Source organism: Notamacropus eugenii, chromosome 5 (assembly GCF_028372415.1).
Source record: "Notamacropus eugenii isolate mMacEug1 chromosome 5, mMacEug1.pri_v2, whole genome shotgun sequence".
NCBI classification, from domain to species: domain Eukaryota; kingdom Metazoa; phylum Chordata; class Mammalia; order Diprotodontia; family Macropodidae; genus Notamacropus; species Notamacropus eugenii.
Genome location: NC_092876.1, coordinates 47,181,816 through 47,201,954, shown reverse-complemented (window position 1 = coordinate 47,201,954; position 20,139 = coordinate 47,181,816). Strand labels below are relative to the sequence as shown.

General features: G+C 36.4%; 1 protein-coding gene across 4 annotated transcripts in view; it reads left to right on the top strand.

The window, feature by feature from the left end:
- The window catches only part of RERE (arginine-glutamic acid dipeptide repeats), a 478,375-nt gene that overhangs the window by 298,979 nt on the left and 159,257 nt on the right, over nucleotides 1–20,139 (top strand). For all 4 annotated transcript variants that reach the window (XM_072608761.1, XM_072608759.1, XM_072608758.1 and 1 more), the window contains one exon: nucleotides 4,324–4,422. In XM_072608761.1, the coding sequence (XP_072464862.1) occupies nucleotides 4,324–4,422 (99 nt within the window). The remainder of the gene's footprint in view (nucleotides 1–4,323; nucleotides 4,423–20,139) is intronic.

Genomic DNA, 20,139 nt, shown 5'->3' with positions numbered 1-20,139 from the left:
CAGAAATGTCAGACCAGGGAGATGTAATTCATGGGTTCATTATAGAACAGAGGTGCCTGACAGCTGAGCCATGCCAAAAGGAAAATTTATTTGCAACGTCACGCAGTCAGAAAATGGCAGCTCAGATGAGAAGCCAGAGCAGGAACTTGAAACCTGGTAGTAATACGCAGAGTTTATGCTAATCAGATTTTCCAAAGATTCTGAGATGTTTAATGACTGTTGTAATACAAATGAGGTGTTTGGACATGTGCTTATTCTGATTTTTTTACTTAAAATAAAACTTGGTGCTAGCCACATAGAAATAACAGATTTTTTAAAGCAGGAGTTAAGGCTTATTCTGTATCTATGTGTGTGACTATAGGTCTGTAATCTTGAAGAATTATTTCAGCTGCATGGTTAACAATTAACACAATGATTCCTTCCATGACAGCTCTGAAGAAGGGCAATAGTTTAATGTTTATGGCAATACTATGAAAAGTTCAATCATGAGTTAATTAAACTGTAGGCAGTCATCATTAGGTATTATTTATTCTTTTGAGTAGCTTGCCAATAACCGACTTATATATATTAAATTACTGAGAGTAATAAGCAGGGGAATGATCTGTCAGGCAGAGTGAGAGAAACAGATTTAACACCAGCAATTATAAAGAAATGTTTTTTCTTCTTGTAGAGTGATGCTTCCCATGCGCTAATCATGGACAGGTTAGAACAGTGGTGTCATACTCAGAAATGAGGACCACCAAACCATATATTAGGATCCCTGCAGGCTGCATATTGACTTAGTAAATCATATATTAACATCTATTTTATTGTAGTCTTATTTATTTTGTTAAATATTCCCCAATTACATTTTAATCTGGTTCTCGCTGTACTCAGAAGTGCTGTAGGCCATGAGTTTGACACCTAGGGTTAGAAGGTCCATACAAGTAAGTGTATGTGAATCATCACTCTAAACTCACCTTAGACAATTCTCACTGTTTGGGGATATTCTGAGGTGACGACCCTTTATCCAAATTAAGAATATTATGGTAATAAATGGCTCTTTACATTCTTATGGTATTTTTTAATTTTCCAGAGTGCTTTGGTTATCTAATTTTAATTTCACAGTGATCCCATAATAAAACTAACAATTGTATCCATTTGACAAATGAAGAAATGAAGTTACAAAGGTTGTTGTAATGAATTGTTGAACCCATACAATAAATAATAGCAGACTAGAAAATAAGACCTATGCAAAGGTTGATTACCATTCCTTTGTGGGGGTTTTTTTCCCACTTTCAATCAGAGATGTCAATTTTTCTGACTTCTGAGAAGGTAAAATTCTCAGCCTTCCCAGTTAAATGTAGTTGTCTACATGAGTGAGTCCTCTGGGGGACTCAACTCATGTAGGGGAAAAGAGAGAAGAAAAATGCCTCGTAATGCTTTTAGGCTGGCAGATAGAGATTCTTTCCCTTTGTCATTAAGGAGTTTGGGTTTTTTTTTTCATGAACAATAGTACTGAATATCAGTAAATATCTAATTATTCTTAAGAAGAAACAAGTCATTTTTCTGTCCCATCAGCAGCTGTGACGGATCTGGGAACGTCAGCCTCTGACCCCACCCAGGCCCAGCATTTGCCTGTTCCCACTAACCTGAAGTAATAGTGCATTAGTGAACGAGCAGGAACTAGAAGAGAATCATCCGGAAGACATTTACTCAGGCCTGAGGCACAAACCCAAAAGGGAGAAGAGAGCTGGTGTTTTGGGAATTTGTTACTGATTTGGAAGCCATAAGTCTGACCAGCATACTCCAGTATGGAAGTATACAAAGCTGATGAAGATGGGGATGTCAGAAGTAGATGGATAAGCACTACAAACTTTACCAGTGGTGATACATTTAAAAGTATTGGTTTCTCTTGGGTGATGTAATATAGGCAGTGTATTTTCTTGATTTATAGCCAGGCAAGTGAGGATTGATGGTGCCAGACCTTAATATATCTCATATCAGCTGCTTGCAGAGATTAGAGGCTGATGGAGTAGAGAGAAAGGTGACTTAGGCTTTCCTTTTTGTAAAGTTGCTTTTTCAGTATCGTTTCCTAATAGCAATAGTCTGTATGCCCTACTTTTAGAACATATTTAGTCTCATTTTTCTGAGCTCAGTTTGACTGTGAAGAGAAAACATTAATTATCTTTTCCCATAGTTTCTTTTACATATCAGGGAAGTAAACCGAGAAAATGAACCTAGAAAAGTGCCTGGCACTTTACTATGTTCTGGGGTTACAAAGGCAGAAACATGGACCAACCTTCAAAGAGATACAAGAGAGACAGCTAGTAAAAAACATGAAGTTGAGAGATGGAGTATTATATCTGAGTAATAGCAAGATTAGTGTTACTGTGACCCAGAGTACTTTTTAGAGCAATGAAATATAAGAAAAGTTAGCAAGAGGCTAGGTTGGAAAGGACTTCAGATGCCCAATAGAGAATTTTGTATTTGCCCCTGCATATAATAGGGAGTCATTGGAGACTCTGTGTGTTGGGGGGAGGAGGGTATAGGACTGTGACAAGGATAGACTTACACTTCGGTAAATCACTTGGGCCCTTGAGAAAAGGATGAGTTGGGGAAGGGGAGGACTTTAAGGCAAGGATCTCAACCTACAGGCTATTATTATAGTTCCCATATGAGATATTGAGAGGCTGCATCTGTGTGGTGACTGTGTGAGTGGAGAGAAAGGGTCATGAAGAACAGAACTTGATTAATAGATTGGATGTATGGAGTAAACTTGAGAGTTGTCAAGGATGATGGAGCTGCCTTTAACAATAATAGGGAAGCTGAGAAAAGGGGAAAGGTAATGAGTTTGTTTTGAACATATTGAGTTTTATATTCCTTTATCTAGCTCAAGATGTCCAAAAGGCAGTTGGTGACATGACTGGGATCAGGAAAGGGAGGTTAGGGCTAAGTATATATATATGATCATTGAACCCATGGAAGTTGATGAGATCAAGCAAGAAAGTATAGAGGAAGAAGAGAGACGGGCCCAGGAGAGACTTGGAGGAAGATCTTGCAAAGGAGGCTTGTGTGTTTAGATAGGTAGAAGAAAGAGGAGAAGGTAATGCCACAAAGTCTGAAGGATTCAGAAGTACCAGAACACCAAATTGCTGTGCTCTTGAGCTGCACACAGGTCAAGGCCATTATGTTTGGTAATTAAGAAATCATTAAAAATAAAATCACTTTGAAAGAGAGCAGTTGCAGTTCAGTGATGAGGTCAAGAAGCTAGATTTTGAAGTGCTTAAATCAGTGAAAAGGGAAGAAAGGTAGGAAGCAAAGTCAAGGAATTTAACTTTAAAAGGGAATTGAGAGATAGAAGATGATTGCTAACGTAATAGTAAGAGGGTTTTTGTTTTTGTTTTTAAACAATGAAGAAAACATGACCATATTTACAGGTAGCAAGGAGGGAGCCAGTAGATCAGCGTACGTTGCAGATTAGTCAGTGAGGAGGGTTGATAGAAGGGCAAAGAGGTGCGGAGAGAAGAGGCGGAAACAGCAAGATTGGGCAATGGTTTTGACACGTGTAGAGAAAATGAACATTCAAAGATAACCCTGAATTTAGCTGGGAAGAAGATAGTGTTCCAATAATAGGGAAGTTTGGAAGAACTTAATGTTGCTGTCAACTTGAGCTTCACAAAGCATTCTGGGTAGTCAAAACAACAAGCATATTGTCTTTTGTCATCTCCATATTTGAAATCTTTCCAGCTTGGCTTGATGTGGCCACATCTTCCACCACCTTGGCATAACCTCCATGACAGAATGAGGCCTTGAAGGAGAGAATGCATTTGATGGTCTGATTTAAAAGGGATCATGATATAATGTGGTACTTTTGCATTAAAATCCTTGGGTCCCTGTCCTAGCTCTTGTTTACTGGCTCTGCCACCTGTGTGGCCTTGGACACATCACATCCCCTGTCTTGGCCTCAGTTTCCTCATCTGTAATTAAAGTAGCATATTTTTTTAAAAGTCCTTTTATCTGTAAACCTAGTATCTTGTAAAATTGTACATTTTATTTTGGGTTTAGGCTACTTTGGAGTGTGACAAGAGTATATAAGTCTCCTGATTTTTAACTGTTTTTCCTTTACCCTTCTGCTTCTCCAGGGAAAGGTACAGTTTATGCAAATGAAAGTGATGGGGGCACATTGAAATGTGAAAATTGGAAAGATGAACCTCCACTGTTGTCCATTAATTTATTCTATTTCACATAGCAAATGCAGGCAACATCCCCCTATTGATTTGCCTGCAGTTTGTTAGTTTATATATAATTAGCTAACTGAAACTTTTATTATTCTTTTTTTAGCTACATGAAAGCAACTACGATGCTGGGAAAGCTCTCCAGCGCCTGGTGAAGAAGCCTGTGCCCAAACTGATTGAGAAGTGCTGGACTGAAGATGAGGTGGTAAGTAATGACTCAGACCTTAGTGATGGGGTGGGGATATTGGGTTTCAGTTTATCAGAATGCCGCCAGCCTGGCCCAAGGCAAAAAGAGTTGAGTGAAGTCAATGTTCCTTACCAGCCAGGGCCAACTTGACTGAGTATGGAAAAAGTAGCTGGAAGCCTCTCACTGTACCAGGAAAATGGCATTAATTGTTGGACTCCGAAGTGTACAGAATGTGTCTCTGGTTCAGTGCCTGATGTGAGGACTCACCAGAAGCTCCAGGGCAGGGGGATTTGTTCTGTAAAGTTTCGTTTCAGTCTAAGGGCTGCACTTGTGGGCCTAGAGGCTTCCCCCTCCCCCGCTCCAGGGGAGTGATTACACGCTTTGTAAGTGGTCCTCTTCTCATTTAAGGGTGTGCCTCCTTCTGGGCAGCTGCTTTGCTAAAATATTACTTTGCTAGCTACCTCAGTGTTTGGGACCATGTTTCTACATTCAAATTACAGAATTAAGTGATACCCATTATCTTCTGACTTAAAAGGAGTAAAGTATTAAAAACAGGGAATATAAAATTTGAATAGAGTAAAAAAAATTCTGTTACATATATTAGAGTTATAATAGAGACTAAGAAGAAGAAATGAGTTGTGAGCAGAAAAGAATCAGAGATATACAGGCCCACATGGACATACAGTCACACAGGTAGAGATAAGAAAAGTAAAACTTTCATCAGCTTTTACAGACCTGTATAACTTGTGACCAGTGAGCTGCTTACCTGCTTGTGGGGTGCCAGAGGATTTCCTCTATATACTAAGGATGTTTTCCTCTACATTTTTCATGGGGCATGGGAAATCATTTCCTGTGCAGTAAGCAGCCTGAGGGCCACAAGTTGTGCAGGCCTGAGCTATTGTGACGTTAGGGAATTGCTTTTAAAGAGTTCTGGATGGGTTGTGTTTTTGGAATTCTAGACATAGGGATATCACCTTGTCCTTTCTAGGCTGACTGAAGCACCCATCTTCTAGAGCATGCTGAGAAACACAATTCAGCATTTCATTGTGTATCTTACCAGTTCCAAAAGTGAACATATGTTAATTAATGTAGTGATTGAACACATTTGAAAGAAGCACTGAGCCTTTGACTTTGGAAGTCTTTAAAATTTGGGTCCCCAATTCGGTTTGAATTCCTGGTTTGTCAGACTTGTGATGAAATTAGTAGTTTAAAAAAATAGCCAACCCCCAAACCCTTGATTAAGATATGAAAACTTTCTCTTTGTATTACCTAAAAATTATCCATGCCACAGTTCAGGGTGAAAACATTGAAGCTCCTTTTGTTGTTGTCATATATATATGTGAGTCCTCATCCTTCATATTTTGGATCAGAGTAGATAAGAGTTTAGATAGATCCGTTTAAGTTAAACCAGGTTATTCTTTTTGAAAATGGGGTGCCTGGAGAAGATATTGTGAAATAGAAAAGAATCTTTGACTTTTAACAGGAAAGTAGGAAGAAAGTCAAGAGTTCTGAATATGGAAATCTTGTCACTATCTCCAAGGTTATTACTCAAGGGAATCTTCTTTTACTCATCCTGCCCTGAGACATAAAAGACACACTAGTTACTTATTTGGCCTATTTGTACAATTGGAAATGCCTCTTACCTCATCCCCTTCTTTTCTACCTTGATGTTGCCTTCCAGCTTTTACCCTCTTCCCTAAATTCCCTGCCCTCAGATACAGAAATAGCCCTTTCCTCTAGAACATCTGGTATATATAGCACTTACTTTGCTAGCTAGTGATACACACACACACACACACACACACACACACACACACACACACACACACACACACACACACACACACACACACACACACACACACACACACACACGTGTCTTTCTCCCCCCACCCCCCGGGGGGGCAGTATGTCAACTGCACTACCATTGCAGTCAGGATTAAATGATGAAATGTGGAGCCTTCAAAACACAAGGTTAATTGAAAAATAAGACATTATTCCAAGAAAATGAACACTGTGAATATGGAATGATGATCATTAACTCCATAAATCATTGTCATTTTGGTCACATTTGATCACATTTGCTTCTTGTTCTATTCCAGTCAACTTTTGAAAAATGTTTTGGCAGTCATCTGATCATTAATGAGCCAGAGATAAGATTTGTGTGTGTGTGTGTGTGTGTGTGTGTGTGTGTGTGTGTGTGTGTGTGTGTGTGTGTGTGTGCTGAGTGTGCGAGACAGTAAGTATATGTTATGGATAGGCTGATGTACCAGACCATGAGTGTATTCTGACTCAGAGCTTTTAAGTAGATAAGACAGTCTTTAGGCTCATCCAAAGGAAAGAAAGAAATCTTCTTTATTTACTTATGTGAACCACAGGAATCAGAGAAGAAATGGGTCCTAATTATTATTAATTTCATGGAGAAATTAATGCCTACCTTCCTTTCTTTGTCTCCTAGTCTCTTGCCTACTCGGGATATTCTGGTTGTTCTCCCTGATTACGTATATCTCTACAACATCAGAGTGAAGGAGAAAGTGAATTATTTTATATAATTCTGATAGTTTGGCTCTTTGCAGTTCTTCCTCCTCCTCTTCTTAAATTTTATCCTGCCTTTTCTCCCACCCTACCCATCCTTCAGGATCCAATGCATACCCTTCTTTCTTCATAGGTCCTTCTCGGTCCAAGTCAGATGACCATGCGATCTCTTCTGCCTTTGTTCCCATAGCAATGTCTTTGCTATCCATTTGACAGTTCCAGACTAACTCATGCTCTTCTTTTGTATTGTTGTATTGAATTTTGCTATTTACTCTAGTTATTTAATATGTATTTGTCTTCTCTTCTCAGTAAGACTGTAAACTTTGTAGGTCAGGTACTATGACTTGCCTATGACTTCTTTATCTTGTGGTACTTAGCACATTGTCTGGCATTTAATAGACTATCTTGGTTGTTTCATTTAGTAAGCTTTCTCCTTAATGGGTATTATTTGGGAATGGAGGGAGTTGGCAGGAGTTGATTGTAAGCAAGAACAGATCCTAAGGATGTAATGTACTCTTTATGGATGTGCTTCGCAGTTCTATAAAATAGGTATCAGAGGAACACATTGAATGCAGTGTTGAGTTGGTGGCAAAAGCATCAATTTTGCTCCAGACTTAACTCTGTTCTGCCTTCTCTTTTTTCCCTCTAAGTCCGTACTGTCATTGGATAGTAGGTAATTCTTAAGTTAGAAGGCCTCAAGATAAAACAATGGGAAAGGTTTTTTTCACCTAATTTTTTCAGTTCACTAGTTAGTCTCCTTATCATAGTGTATATATTATATACATATATGTTATATGTGTAAAGTTTCTTCCTATTAAAGTTGCCCTAGGACTGAGATTTTATAAGCTTTGCTGAATCCTAGTCAAGTTTGCATAGGTTTCCATCAAACAAAGGGTGATGCCTGGCTATTTTTATAAATAAAAGTTATCAGAAACAACTTAAAAATTTGCTTTCCAGTCCCCCACCCCAAATCAGGTGAATAGAAATTAGTTGATATTATAGAAGCTGTGTATAGCAAATGCATGTCTTTAACCAGTACATAACTTCCATTTACCTATTTATTTGTAATGAAAGTGCTGTGTTCTCATTCACCCATGTTAATATGACTTAGGTATGAGAAAGAGGGAATAATTTAGATCAGAAGGTTTTTTTTGTTTTGTTTTGTTTTTAGGTTATTAGGTTTTTAATTAAATATGATGAGCACAGTTAAATAAAACAGAAGGCCCAGGCTGAGCTGTAGCTAATAGAAACAGATTAAGTCACCCATGCACACTTGAGTAGTTATTCATTCTGTTTGTTTATGCATGTAGGCTGAAGGCAGCCTTCCTGGCTGTTGGGCTGCTTGCTGCTGCCCTGGGATTCCTCTGCTGCTGTGTGAGGTTGGCTGCTTTAATTATCATTCAGCTGTTGATTATGGAAAACATTGGTGATGCTAATTGAATTCTCTTTAAAATTCAAGGCCTATATTTTCCTTGCAAAGTCTGGCAGTTTGGCCTGTGTTTCAGGTTCTTGCCACTTAATTTTTAACTGAATTGCAGTTTTCTATTTTGCTTTCCATTCACCCAAGGCCATTTTGATATTTAAAATTGATTTACTGTTGAATTCAACTTTACAAAAGAAACAAAGGACTAAATCAAAAATGAGATTTTTTTGCTCATTTTGAGTGTAGGATGTTGCCAATTCATTCTGAATGTTTGTAGCTTTTCTCAAGAAATATTCCATTCTTTTAAAAAAATTTTTAAAATTTATTTTCAGTGTTCTACAATCACTACCATAACTTAGATTTTTTTTTCCTTCCCTCACCCTCTTTCCCCCCTCCCTCCCTGAGACAGCATACTATTTTATATAGGTTCTACACATATATTCCTACTAAATACATTTTCACCATAATCATGTTATATAAAAGAATTAAAATAAATGGGAGAAATCATATAACAAACCAAAATGTAATACAAAAGAAAATGATCCCATTTAAAGTTGCGGTAAACACTATAAAATATTTGAGAGTCTACCTGGATTTGTTTAAATCCAGGGACTATATGAACACAAATACAAAACACTTTTCACATAAATAAAATCAGATCTAAGTAAGTGGAAAAACGTCAGTTGCTCGTGGGTGGGGTGATTCAGTATAATAAAAATGACAATTCTCTCGAAATTAATTTACTTATTCAGTGCCATACCAATCAAACTATCAGATAATTATTTTGTAGAGCTAGAAAAAATATCAGAATTCATCTGGAAGAACAAAAGGTCCAGAATATCAAGGGGACTAATGAAAAGAAGTGCTAGGGAAAGTGGTCTAGTTCTACCAGATCTCAAATTGGATTATGAAGCAACAATTATCAAAACCACTTGGTGTACTGGCTAAGAAACAGAAGGGTAGACAAGTGGAATAGGCTAGGTACTCAAGACACAGTAGGCAATGAATATAGCAATCTACTGTTTGATAAACCCAAAGACCCCAGCTTCTGGGATAAGAACTCACTGTTCAATAAAAATTACTGGGAAAAGTGGATAACAATGTGGTGGAACTATTCCACTCTTTAAATATTTTATATCACTTGTGATGTGATGAATTTAAGGTAAACAACCTAGGCTCATAGAACCTTTTACATTTGTACTCCAAACTTGTTCATCCTTGGTGATGATAAACATTAATTGGCCATGTACGTGTAGTTGCAGGTTAATAAATTTTGAAACATCAAAACTCTGACTTCAGTTTAAAGTTCAATTTGTCACAAATATAAATGAAAACCCTTCCAAAAATGACATAACATAGCAAACTAATTTTCTGAATATTTGTTATCCAATGAACCTGTGTGTTTCTGGTCTTGGGATTACTGACACAAAATGCACTCAGTTCTTAACATGATTTCTTTCTCCAGTCTCATCTCCAAATGCTTTTGTTGTGCCCTTTTTGGAATATCTGCTCAGGAAAACATTGTTTTCATTGTTCATTCCTTTGAAGCCAGGTGTCTGGGATGTGCTGGAAGACAGAACTGCTTACTCAGGCAAAAATACCATGAATTTTATTTACTATTTGTGTGGCAGCTGTAGAAAATAGAATTCATAGCAAAATCGAAGTATATTTCTGGTAACAGCAGGGGTTGTTCCAGGTTTGAAAGCTATGGACAAAAAGGCAGTCATGGGGAGACCAAAGAAGAGTTCTTTCTCAGTGAGGTTTACAGTACTAATCTCCATTTGAATCATGAAATGGGTTTTTAATATTGGAAAATAAGGTAGCATCTAGCTTTAAATTTCATATCATGAGTGAAGTTAACAATACTCTTTCATTCTTATGGGACTAATTGTAAAAACTGAACAATTCCCAGACTTCATATTTGAATCATACTACTGAATCATACTGTCAATTTCCAAGCAACATTTTAATCAGTGTGAAGTGGGAGAAAATTAAAAAATGTACCTAATAACTTCACCTCTTATCATGATAGCACCCTTCTTATTGTAGAGAGGCATATTTTTACGAGAATGGAGAGAAAAGTAGACTTACTTCCTTCCCTGTTACCCTCCCATCCCCTTGTAAGTGAAGTGTCATACATTTTCCTGTAGTTTCCTGTAGTCTGATAGTTAAATCTGAAAGCAAGAAAAGGAAATAGGTACAAATTACCTATATACATAACTGAAGTATGACCAGATTAGATATTGTATCATAGGTTGTTTTATATACACCAAAACCTGTTTTCTGTAGGTGGGTGTCATACATTCTTAACAGATTCCATAATTGAAATCAGAATATTAAAATTTTCTAAAATTTGGACTCTGGTGAGATTATCATAATATGTTTTATTGTTTTCAGTGCTTTGATTAGCTACTATCAGCTTTTGATCTCAAACTCTTGTTTAAAGGCCTCAATATTGTAAAGAAAGCAGTTTATTAGCAATTCCTTATGGAAATAAGGCAATGAATTAAAATCAGTTATATGCAAAAAAAAAAAATTGGTACGGGAAAGTCAGTTTTTGTCCATTAGTTTGCAGAAGGAATCGACTGCTTACCCAGCTATAAAGAAAAATGAATTTTAAAAAATCTTTAGCAAATGAAATAGGGCAAGTAGTAGGAAGACAAATTTTAAAAAAAAATTATTTCAGCATTTTGTAAAAAGTTCAAGAAAAACTGCCTTCAGGAAAAATCCCTATATCCAGTCAGCGACCTTGGCTTCAACAGATGTGACTTTATTGCTTTCTCAATCTTGATCTAGTTTCTACTGCTGCCAAATAAGTTTGTTCTTTTTGTTATTTTAAAACAATTTATGATTTTCCTTATTTGCTTTAACCAACATTTTTTTTGATTCATCATTCCTATTGCCTTGTACTAAATATTTATTAGTATTAAATGTTTGCTGTACTCTTAAGTCCAAAGTGAAAAAGTATTGAAAATATTTTAATTGGCTGGATGCCATTCTTCAGAGAGTTATTTCTGTAAGCATGCCAGGAAGCTAAACTCAAATAGAATACCAGTATGCACTAAATTATTCTTAGGTGTTCCAAAAAATATTTTTAAAATGGAGAGTCGTTTATGGTACATTCTTCATTGCTGCCAAGGGGGGGAAACCTACAGCTTGAAAGATTAATAAATACTGTAGCAGTTGGTTGTTGGAACTCTGTTTTTTATCTCATTTTTGAGAGGATGTAAAAAATAGAGATGACTTATGCTTTCAGCTGCTCTCTGTCACCTTTCTGGGCTCACTTAAAGAGGAGAACAAGACACAAGGGGCATGAGAGATTGCATTTGTTCTCCCATAGGCAAAGTGCTTATTTTATAAAAGAGAAGGACCAGAATACCTTCTCTCTCCTTTGTAGTTTCTTAGCAACAGAGCTAAAGTCAATCTTAATGTGTCCATTGCATTGTATGTGTACAGCAGCATTAGTTACAGAGCTGGAGAATTTCACAGGTGAGACTGGTATTGGTCTGGAAACAGGCTTCAGGAGAATGGGAAGGGTGAACAAAATAGAGACCATGCTGTTTAAGGAAGGGTAGACCATCCCAGCAGTCACTTCTCTCTTGGCTTAGCTTCAGCTTCAATCAAAGGCTCTCCTAAGTAGGTAACCAGTAATGGTCCTTGTAGCCTGAGAACACCTGCCTTCTAAATAACACTGACCTGTTTTTAATTAGTTGGCTGACAGTTGTTCTTAATTCCACTATTCCATTGAAGAACTTTGGCCTTTAGTGCTAAGTTGTACCTGCTTGTGATTGATGTTAGGTCACTAAACTCCAGTTTGAGGATGTTAAGGATTCATTATTTTGATAGGAAATAATATGACCCAGTTGAGGGAGCCTTGACCTGGGGTGAAGTTAGTGGACCTAGTTCCTCATATTGACTTAATAGCAGTTTGACCTTAGGTTGAGCACATATCCTCTCCAGGTTTGTTTTTTTTTTTAATCTGTAAAATAAAATTAGATTTGATGATCTCTGAACTCCATTATACTTATAACAGGTTCATACTTTCTAGAATTCCCATCAGAATAATTCAGAGTATTTTTGGATGAGGGAAAGTAAAATAATGAAGTCTTGAGAGCATTGCTTTAGAGGCTTGACAAAAGATGCTTTTTAATCACAAAGCATCTGGGCACTGCAGAACAACACGCTCAATGACCAAAACATGTGATTGACTTTGTGACCTTCATACAAAAGCCTCTCTTCCATCCTGCAAATGAATGTCCATTTGTTACATTGTATGTATGGAAACCTATCTATCCATTCACTATTTCTTGGTGATAAAATTATCTGAGCATTGGCTGTAACATCTCAGGAGAGGGACCATCTTTCCTTGATCAAATTCCATTATTTCTTTTCTGATTCAAGGTTCTTGATTGTCGTCCCCAGACTATTATTTCTTATACCTGACTAACATGTCAGAGTTCTTTTTCTTTTTTTCTTCTTTTTTTTTTTGGTTTGTTTTGGCTAAATTAGTGAACTGCCAGTTTTTAGTACTCTGTTTTTTGGAGGTCATAATGAAGTGCTTTTGTGTTCATATTATATTTTTTTTTTCAGAAAATTGCTTGAATTTATCAAGATGTAAACATTTTAATAGGAAGGTAAAACTGGAAAAAGTCATTAGTCTTGTTGTTCCCCCTTTTTTCTGCTGGGTGCATTCCTACTTATTTACAAGATTTCTTTCTATTTACACTTAATATATCTTGTATGTACATAGTTATTTGCATGTTGCCTCCTGAATTAGAAGGTGAGCTCTTTGAAGGCAGCAACCATATCTTTTTTCTGACTGACAAGACTAAATGAAAATTAAGCAGTGATGTCCTCATTAATTCCACTGGTGGCATATACCAGAAGGAGATCTGTAACTAAAAGAAAGGTGCCATAATACGTAAAAATATTTGTACCATTACTTTTTGTGCTGGCAGAAAACTGGAAACAAAGTTGTTGACTGTCATTTGCTGAGTGAATAACAAATTTTGGTACATTAATATAATGGAATATCACTGCTGCAAGAAAGGATGAACATAATGGGTCACATGAGCAACAAGGTAGAGGGCTAGATATTTTCTCTGATCACTCCCAACCTCTCTAACCTCTCCAAAACACAAATTATATATTAAAGATAAGGTAACTTAGGTTCTCTCAGGGTAGTTCAGAGCTTTGTAGCACTGTTGCTATGGCGATGTGAGCCTCTGGTAGGCTTTTGTTCTTGAAGGAATGTTCCCCACTTCTCCAACCCCTGTTGGCTGTCAGGGCCTAGGGTAATGTCTATAGCCTCCGCTTGGGGTCTCCATGGAAAGAAGGCTGGGCACTGGGGTGTGGGAGTAGATTTTAAGTCCCATCCTATGTGCTATGCCCTTGGGTCTGTTGTTGCAGGCTGGTGGGAAGGATAGATACTGAATGAGCTCAGGGTCAGTGATTGTCAGATTGTTTGTTTTTCAGGGTCCCTGTGATGATCTAATGAGATAATAATTGTAAAGCTCTTAGTGCCTGGCACATAGTAAATGCTATATAAATATTAGCTATTAAAATATGCTTACCATGTAAGCAAAACATATTGATCTTGAAGACAGTGCATAGGGGCAACCTAACGATCATAGATCTCTGAAAAGAACATGACAGGATGAAAAACTTTAATACCATAATGCAAAAACACTGCCCAGAACTTCTGAATGTAGAAAATGAAGTACCAATTAAATAATTCACAGATTAGTTTACGAAAAACAAAATCAAAAAGAACTCAGGGCTATAAATAAACTCCAAGTCACATATACTGGTTAAATTTAATAATTCAGTTCAGAAAGAAGTTCAGCAAAAGATCAGGATAAAGACATGATACAAATAAAAGGGAAAAGGAATTTGAATCATGAAAGACAATTTGAACTTACCATTAAATGTAGGAAGTCATGAAATAATATGTTCCAAAGAGCAGTGAAGCTCAGGATGCAGTCCTACTAATACATGAAAAAAGACTGATGTTCAGTTCAATAAATTCAGTATAAATTCATTGTGACTACTGTGTTCCAGGCACTATACAAAGTACTGTGAATGCAAATAAGAAAAGGACAGTCAGAGAGCTTGCAAACCATTGTTGAATAATAAAGAGGTGTTTGAAACATTTTTAGAATGAAAACCATAATTAAAGAGATAACTTCTTGAACACCCCAAACAACAGGAATACAGAAGGAGCGAATAAATTCAGGAGCCAAAGACAGCAACAGTGTAACAGTAGAGTGACCAGTAAGAATTTTTTTTCTAGATATGCACTAGGAGATAGGGAAAAGGCAGGAGGCTTTTGGGAGTAACAGTAAGGGGGCAGATGTGGGGCGGGGGGGAGGGTGGCATTTTAGATAGAGCCTGGTGAGACCCTGTCTATAGGTGAATAGATGGTGTTTTTTGTGGGATTACATTGCAGTAAGAGTGCATACATGAAAGGGGGAGAAAGTAGCAGGAGGGATGGGGGATAAAGCAGAATGTGTAATGTTCTGAGGTCAAATCAAAGGCTAGAATGAGAGGAAGGTGACCCTTGTGATCTCAGAAAGAGAAGATCTTATAGTAGACTTTGTGATGAGGTGGGGAGGGGAAGATTTGAAAAGGGATGGTAGTGGGAAAATGGTGCTATGGTACTATGAGTGAAGAGAGAAGACCTGTGAATTGAGATGGGGACCTTGTATTGGGTGTGTTCTGGGGCATTTTGTTTTTGAAAAGTCTATTCTTCCTAGGAGGTAGGAGGGAGTTGGAACTCCTGGGGGCACCTGGGACTTGGAGGAGTGAGAGAGTATGACTCAATCCTGGGAGGAGATTTTGAGGGAAATAGGCAAAGAAAGGTAAACAATGAGGGCTATAGATCGATGAGTTATGTAATCAGGGATGCCATGGGAGAGGAGCCCTACCGTGAAATAGTGTCCTCTCTGACACCTTCAATAGTTGGCATTTTTCTGGGAGTTAGTCACAATGGATGGTATCAAGCTTTACAAGGAAATGGCAGAAAATACCTAGAGTACAGGGCTTAGGATAGGTTCCTTGGAAGCTTTGATTGCATAGGGAATACAGAGGAAAGAGAGGGAGACTGATAGATATAGTGGTTATGAATCAGAAAAGGAGGGACTAGAGGAGACAGAGAGGATGGATGATGAAGAGAGCAAGAAAAATCCTTCTTAGAAAGGGGTACAAAAATGGAAATTAAAAATAACGAATAGGACAAGTTGCAGGAAGGAGAGGGAGAAAAATCTGCTTGACTGAGAGGAAAAAAGGGGTGAAGAATTGTATAACTTGGTAAAAGCAGGAAAGAAAAAGAAACTAATAAGTAAAACCTCCTCAAAGAGAAAAGGGCAAGAAACAAGAGGAGGAAACCAGGATGAGGGGAAGAGACTCAGTGTAAATAGGACTATCTTAAAAAAGATTAAAGTAACTGAAGGAACATGACAGTTTGTAACAGAAAGGGGGGAAAATCATTACTTGAGATTAAAACCAATATTAGAGGCAGATGGAGAAAAATATAAACCTAAGTGATAACTTTAAATGTGAAAGAATTAATCAAGTTCAGTCATTTTTCAATCATGTGTGACTGTTGACTCCATTTGGGGTTTTCTTGGAAAGGGTCCTACAGTGGTTTGACATTTCCTTTTCCAGATGAGGAAACTGAGGCAGAGTTATGTGACTTACCCAGGGTCACACAGCTAGTAAGTGTCTAAAGATGAATTTGCACTCATGAAGATGAGTCTTGCTGGTTCTAAGCTCAGTGCTCTATCCGTTGGGTCACCTAGCTGCTGCCCATGAAAGGATTAAACAATACAATAAAATAAAAAAGAGTGACAATTGTAGAAGAAAACAAAATCTGACAATCCGTTGTTTATGAAAAACACATTTAAAAAAAAGACAAAATAAAACAGGCTAGATGAAAAAATTTATAAAGTATCAGGTGAATTCAAAAAAGTCAGTTGCAATCATGCTGATACAGCAAAAAAGTTCCAAAAATAAAAAAAGTTTGATAAACCAGAAAACTCTGATGTGTTGAAAGGAACCATAAACAGCAGCACACCACCGTCAGTAACACACTTACACCCCGCAAAGGCCTCAAGCAACCCAGCTCATAAAGAAAACATTAGCTGAGTTTCAAGAAGAAATAATAACAGGAGCCAGAAGGTAAACAAAAGGAAAAATTTAGAAAATTCCTGGAGAAACTAAAGTCACAAGACACATGGCATCTTTTAAATAGCCCAGCAAAAGAAGATACATATTCCTTTCAGTCACATAGGACTTTTACAAAAATTGACCGCGTTACAAAAGATTCCAAATATAGTGCAAACAAATGTTAAAAAAAGTCAGAAATAGTTAATATGTCCTTTATAAAGCAATAAAAATAGTAATTGGTTCAGGAACCATAAACAAAAGATATAGGCTAAAATGGAAACTTAACATTGGAACCAAAATGTAAGTATGTAAGCAAAAATAAGAATAATGAAATAATATAGCCAAATTTCTGGTATTCAACCAAAGTGATCTTCAGTGGAAAAATCCTGTCCTTCCATAAATTAACAATTTAAAAACAAATAGAATTAATGAACTGAATATGCATTTTAAAAATTAGAAAGCCAGTAAACCTAAAATAAGCACAAAAGAAGAGATATTAAAAATTATATGGGGAAAGACAAATTGGAAACAAAAAGACCCTGTAAAAATAATGAATAAAACTAAAAGTTGGTTCTTTGAGAAGATGAATAAAATTGGTAACCCCTTAGCTAATCTGATTAAAAAGAAGAAAGCTGAAAATTGGATTAATTAAATAGCAAATGAACAAGGTGAAATCACAGCAAAAGAAATAGAAAGAATAATTAGGATATATTATTCAGTTATATTCTAACAAAACTGGGAACAGAAAAGAAATATAAGAATATCTTCAAATTTATAAAATACCCAAAGTGACAGAAGAGCAAATAAAGATCTTGTGTAAGCCAGTCTTAGAAAATGAAATAAATCTGGTTGAAAGGAACTCTTGGGGTTGGTGGGGGAAGAGAATGCTGATTCTGATGGATTCAAAGAAGAATTCAGTCAAACTTTTAAAGTTTTATTTAAAATGATTCACAAATTTTTAAAATTGCGAAGCATCTTACCAGGAACCTTTTGTGAGGCAAATATAGTCCTAATACCTAAACCAATGAATGATAAAACACAGAGAGAAAAAACACAGAAAAATAGGCTAAGATTGTTAATGAATATTGACTCAGATTTTAAACAAAATTCTGTCAGACTAAAACAATTTATCCAAGAAGTTGTTCATTATGACCAAATATGATTTATACCAGGAGTTTAAGGATGATTCAACATTAAGAAAACAGGCAGCATAATTAGTCATATTTAAAACTTAGACATCTAAAATCATCGCCATCCATGGAGAAAAAAACCTTTAACAATGCATAAAATTTTTTTAATGCCAAAAATCCTAAAAAATATAGGTATTGAGGCATTTTTCAAAAATATCATTAAATGTGTTTATCCAAAACCAAAAGTGAGCATCATATGTAATGGGAATGTGTTACCAGAACCTTTTCTAGTAAATACGGGAGTGAAGCAAAGATGCCCCTTCTCCTCACTTTTATTTGTTATAGGAATGCTAACGATAGCAGTAAGACAAAAGAAAAAAATTAAAGCTGTAAAGATCATTTTAAAAGAGAGAAAAACTATCCTTATTTGCTGATACGATGATTTACTTGGAAAATCCTAGGGAATCAGCAAGGATATTGATTCAGACAACTTCAGCAAAATAGCAGACTGCAAAATGAATTCTCAAAAACCAATGGCATTTCTGTATAATAATGGGAGAACAGAAGTAGCACTAACTGAAAGGGAAATCCCATTTCCAATAACTACAAAGTGCTCCTTAGAGAAATAAAGAACAATATAAATAGCTGGCGAAATATTCAGTGCTCAGCTGTAAGCTGGGCCAGTATGAGAAAAATGAAAATAGAACCAAAACCAATTTACAGTTCTAATGCTATACCAATCAAATTACTAAGGAGATACTTTATAGAATTTGATAATACAGGAGTTCATTTGGAGAAAGACAACATCTAGAGTATCAAGAGAAATGATAAAAAGAAATAGAAATGAATGTGGCATAGTACTTCTAGAATTCAGAAAGAGGGAGGGAGAGGGACAGACTAGACAGGAGAAATTAAAAAACAATTAAATTGAATATTGAAATTCAAAAATGATAGAATTCATTACCCATTGTTTGACCACATGGAAAATAAATTTGATACATTTTTTTAAAAACTCCTGGGAATAATTCAATGCATTCTGTCTGAAATTATGCTTGGACCAATACTTTACACACTATTCCGTAGTACTTTCCAAATGGATATGCAGTCTCATTAATGATCATACTATTAAAAAAAAAATTAGAAGAGCAATCAGTCATATTCATCTCATAGCTTTGGGTAGAAGGTATATTCTTAACCAAACAAGAGAAAGAGTCAATTAAAAAAGATAAGCTAGATAACTTTAATTACTTAAGACTGAAAAGCTTCTGTACAGACAACATTAATATTACCAAGATAAGGGAGGTGGTCAAATAGGGGAAAACAAATCTTTGTATCAAATTCTTCTGATTAGGATTTGGTGTCCAAGGTATATAAATATCTAGTAAACATGTATAAGACTAATAGCCATTCCCTAATAGATAAGTTATCAAAGAATATGAAAAAACAGTTTTCAGAAGAACATCTAGCAGAATCATCTTGGATTTCTGTTTAGCAAACATTTATTAACTACCTTCCATATATAGAGCATTGTGTTTTATGCTAGATGAAATACCTAATACAAAGGAGACATGTTCTCTGCCCTCATGGACCTGATTGTCTCCTCTGTATATAATCAAAAAATTAGAACAATTCTGATGGTGTCTATGAGAGAATGCCCCAAATCACTAATTAGAGAAAGGAAAATCAAAACAACTCTGAGGTTTCACCTCACATCTTGCATTGGCAAAGATGACCAAAAAATAGAAAAATCTTGGAGAGGTTATGAGAGGGGTGGGGAAACCTGTGGCCTCAAGGTAACATGTAGCCCTCTAGGTCTTTAAGTGCAGCCCTTTGACTGAATCCAAACTCCACAGAACAAATCTCCTTAATGGAAAGATTTGTTCTTTAAAACTTGGACTCAGTCAAGAGGCCTCACATAAGGAGGTCACATGTGGCCTCAAAGCTGCAGGTTCTCCACCCCTGAATTATGGAATGATAGACACACTCTATACATTGTTGATGGAGCTGTGAAATGGTCTATTCATTTTGGAAAGCAATTTAGAATTATGCAAATGAAATGACTAAAATGTCCATACTGTTTGAACCAGAGACTTCATTACTAGACTTGTATACCAAGGAAGCCATCAGCTGGAAGAAAGTCCCCATATACTCCAAGACATTCATGGCAGCACATTTTATGATAGCTAAGAATTGGACATAAATACTCATCAGTTGGGGAATTGCTTAAACATATTGTGGTCCATGAACGTGATGGAATATTGTGTGCTATGAGAAATGTTATGTGATGCGTACAAAGCAGTATGGAAAAATCTATGTGAACTGATGCTTAGTGGAGTAAAAAGAGCCATAAAATTAATAAACATAGTAACATAGCAATATAAATTGAAAGAATGACATCAAAAAATTAGAAGTGAATATAACAAAATTGTAAAGATCAAGTAGGACACCCCATCCCAACCCTTAATAGGAGTGGGAGATCTA